This window comes from Centroberyx affinis, unplaced genomic scaffold (assembly GCF_046629955.1).
Source record: "Centroberyx affinis isolate AG114_WGS23_722 - 3 ecotype Tasmania unplaced genomic scaffold, CSIRO-AGI_Caff_v1 ptg000397l_1, whole genome shotgun sequence".
NCBI classification, from domain to species: Eukaryota; Metazoa; Chordata; class Actinopteri; order Beryciformes; family Berycidae; genus Centroberyx; species Centroberyx affinis.
The window spans coordinates 185001-188568 of record NW_027279065.1 but is presented as its reverse complement, the minus strand read 5'-3'; the positions used below and the strand labels follow the sequence as shown (position 1 = coordinate 188568).

Sequence of the window (3568 nt, the reverse complement as noted above, 5' to 3'; positions counted from 1 at the left end):
CAAACCAATAATAATGTCTTATTCAGCATTTAAAGTTTACATTTAATTTACCTTATTAGCTTGTCTCACCATACATTTCAGGCGAATATATTTTGTAGAAATCATTCCACCCCTTAAAGAGAGACTTGCTGCAAATCTTAATCTTAAATGAATGGTTGACAACTCACTGATTTATTTTCTATGAAAATGACAGCAACCATAATATTATAATCCAGTTGTTCCTGATTTAGTGTTTTGCTGTCACCATGGTCAATGGGAATTGAGACTGTAAAGATGGGTTGTGTCATGATTGAGACATAAACAAATCCCCAATAGTCCAATGAAACATATTCAAATATCCATGTTAAAGGGTTGGCATGACAGTAGTCCAAGAACTCTAAACCCAAATAGTACAAATTTTAAAGTATACTATTAATACTGGACACCAGCAGATGTTTAATAAAAAGTATGTTTGCAGTATAGAAGACAACAAAAACCCTGGCTTGGTCTGATTGGATTGCCTCTTCCCAGGTGTGATGTCACCTGCCCACCCTGCTATCCCCAGGAAATGATGTCACATGGTAGAGCAAGAGTTTGGGCAGGGAGTGGGAAGCGGATACACTGGTTTGCTCTTGCTTACCTTCTCCTGGCCTTTCCATGCATGGGCTTCCTCCCCAATTTTTGGTCCCGTGTGTTAACCCTGTCCTGGGACTCGCACACGCACCAGTACATCACAGAGCGGGCCATCCTCAACGTCACCCAGGAGACTCTGATGGCTGTCAGCAAACACCAGCACAACCACGCAGGGGAACAGGTGAGTCGGTGATTGTGTAATCATCACATCTCCAGGTTATTTACATGCAGTATCAAAGAATGTGTCTTTTAGATTACACATTTCGTTGAATCGTTTCACATATTGCTGAGGACAGTAGTGACTTGAACCAGCATCAGCATACCGTTGCTCATGTATTTTCGACAAAAGGGTAAAAGAGCTTCTTTGAGTTACAAACTGAACAGATTTAATGAAGTAATGTCTATAAGTCAACAATAAAAGCATTACAAATTCAAAAAGGCAGACCAGTCAAGGTGTTGCATGTTTTTCTTAGACATGATCATGGACTGTTTTTCTTAATCCTGCCTTTTAGAAGATGCGTTTTCTTTGATGACTTGTGGATCACACCTATCACACCTTCAAACCACCAGCTTTTACAGAAACTGAAGTTGAAACTCAGGTTTTACTTTAGAAACAAACGATGCTTTTCTTTTGTGGCCAAGAAGAATTTAGTTGCTGCGACATTTTTGTCCTTACTTGATTATGGTGATCTGCTTTACATGAATGAGCCAGCCTATTGCCTCCATTCTTGATTCTGTGTATCACAGTGCACTGGGATTTATTACAAATTGTGAAACCCGTACTCTGAATCTCAAGTGGACTTCCTGGTTAAATAAAATGTCCTCAGTGTTCCTATTATCCCTGCGATTTGAGCATAGATTTGCATGCCATTCCAATGACAGTAAAAATCAGTCTGTCTCCCGCCCAGATCGGACTGGGTCGCGGCTTCTGGCGAGCCGTGGGGGAGGTGGTGAAGTCCAACGCGGCCATGGATTTCCTGAGCTCCACCAGGTCCGACCCGGTGTACCACTTTGATTCGGAGCGTGTGGACAGCGCCATGGTGATGCTGCGGCAGTTCTGGGCCCAGACCCTGCTCTCAGTACGGGCCAAGGAGTACCAAAGTGCCCGCCACAGCTTGGGCCAGCTATTTCACTCCCTGCAGGTACACAGCAACAGTGGTTAGTTAGTACATTAGTCTTGGATTTAAAAATCAAAACATGATTGTGATATCACAGTGAACAAGACTAGACAACACTGAACTGAATCATGAATGTGATCATTCATGAATCATCAAAATTGCAGTTCCCATGAAAAGGCGGGGCTAAAAAAAGTAGGTCTTGAGCTCGTGTTTAAAGACGTCTATGATTTCAGCAGCCCATAGAAACTCGACCTCAGCGACCTCAATATAAGTCTGTCCTGGGTTTAGGTGTGGTCAGAGGAAAAGAGTTAGAGGATCTGAGCATTCTGCCAACATATTTAGTGACCAGGTTGTAAATATACTCAAGGCCGAGTCCATGAAAGGAAGAATAGAATACCTATAAAACAATCAATAGAAGAATCTTAAAAATCTCTTCTAAAATTGACTGGTAACCAGTGTAGAGACTTTAAAACAGGAATATTGTGTGTTCTCTTTCTGGTTCTAGTTCAAACTCTGGCAGCAGCATTCTGTATGCTTTGTAGCTGTCTTATGGTACTTTTTGGGAAGCCCAGAGAGAAGTGTGTTACAGTAGTCAGGCACTCTGGTGATAAAAGTGTGCATCAGTTTCTGTGTGTCATGGGTGAGAAAAGCTCTGACCTTAGCAATGTTTTTCAGGTGATAAAGGTAAATCAGGTGAGATGAGGTCTTGCAATTTTAAATGTGGATGGGAAACAGCCACTTTGTAACAAGTGGTTTTAATATTCAGCACTTAATCTGATTTCTCACAACTTTGCCAATAGGAGACCCTCCTCAATCTTGATAAAACATTCTTGAGTGCCCTCTGGTGGTGATGCAGGGTCAGGTACAATACACTTATTGTTTAGAACAGTGATTCAACATTTTTCATATCAAGGCCCCCTAATTTACCACACAAGAGGGCCATGGGCCCCTATTTGATGCAATTTTGTTTCTCAGACCCAAAATCTGAGAATATTTTTAGTGTTAGATATGATTTTGTCCAGAATTCCAAGACTATCTATATTGTAGGTAGTGAGATAACAGTGAAACTATGATCAAAACAGTAATTCTTCTACATTCTCTAATGTGTTAACTTCTTGTAGGCTAAATTAAATAATGCTGAAGTTTAACATTTCATCAATTTGCTGGGGACCCCCTGGAACCACCCCATGTTGAGAACCACTGGTGTCAGTGCTGATATTCTGTCTGTTATCGTGTCTCTGTAGAATATGGCAAATTCATTACACTTTGCTGAGGATATTAACTCTAATCATCAACAATGTGGGCAGGAGCAATGGTTGAGATTAAATCTAGGTTTGTCATGGCTGTTGGAAATTAATTTGGCAAAATAAACTTGCCTGGAAACCTTGATAGCCTAGCTACTCAAGTTCAGTCTCTAGTCGCAAGATAAATGGCCAAATAAATGGCACTAAGCTCCTACCACACAGGAGGACCCTTTGTTGATATTGGTTGTTGCCTCTTCCAAAGGGTCATGTGCTGCTAAGGGTTAACAATTACCCCTATAAAGTCGAAGGGCTCTATAACTAAAAAAAAACTACGTGTAATTCCACTTACTCAAACAGATGTATGTAATCACCTTCTTGTCTTGTCACCATCTCCTTTAAAACGTAGTTAAAACGTAGTCCCTTGGGAGGGAAAGGCCCGGGTCCATACTGGGTCTAATGGCCGTTGCAGCTGGCAATGGCGCGGGCATTCATGACCGAGGGAGCGCTAGATCGTCTCGCAGTCATTCGAGTTCGAACTCTCGCCAGCGGGAGTTGCGGGAGTTGCGGGAGTGCTGGCGGCGGGATTCTTTCCTT

General features: G+C 41.9%; 1 protein-coding gene across 1 annotated transcript in view; it reads left to right on the top strand.

The window, feature by feature from the left end:
* Window positions 1–550: 550 nt before the first annotated feature.
* Window positions 551–3568, top strand: part of vwa7 (von Willebrand factor A domain containing 7) — a 13306-nt gene continuing 10288 nt past the window's right edge. The window contains exons 1-2 of the mRNA XM_071516285.1: window positions 551–793; window positions 1521–1754. Coding sequence (XP_071372386.1) covers window positions 551–793; window positions 1521–1754 — 477 coding nt within the window. The remainder of the gene's footprint in view (window positions 794–1520; window positions 1755–3568) is intronic.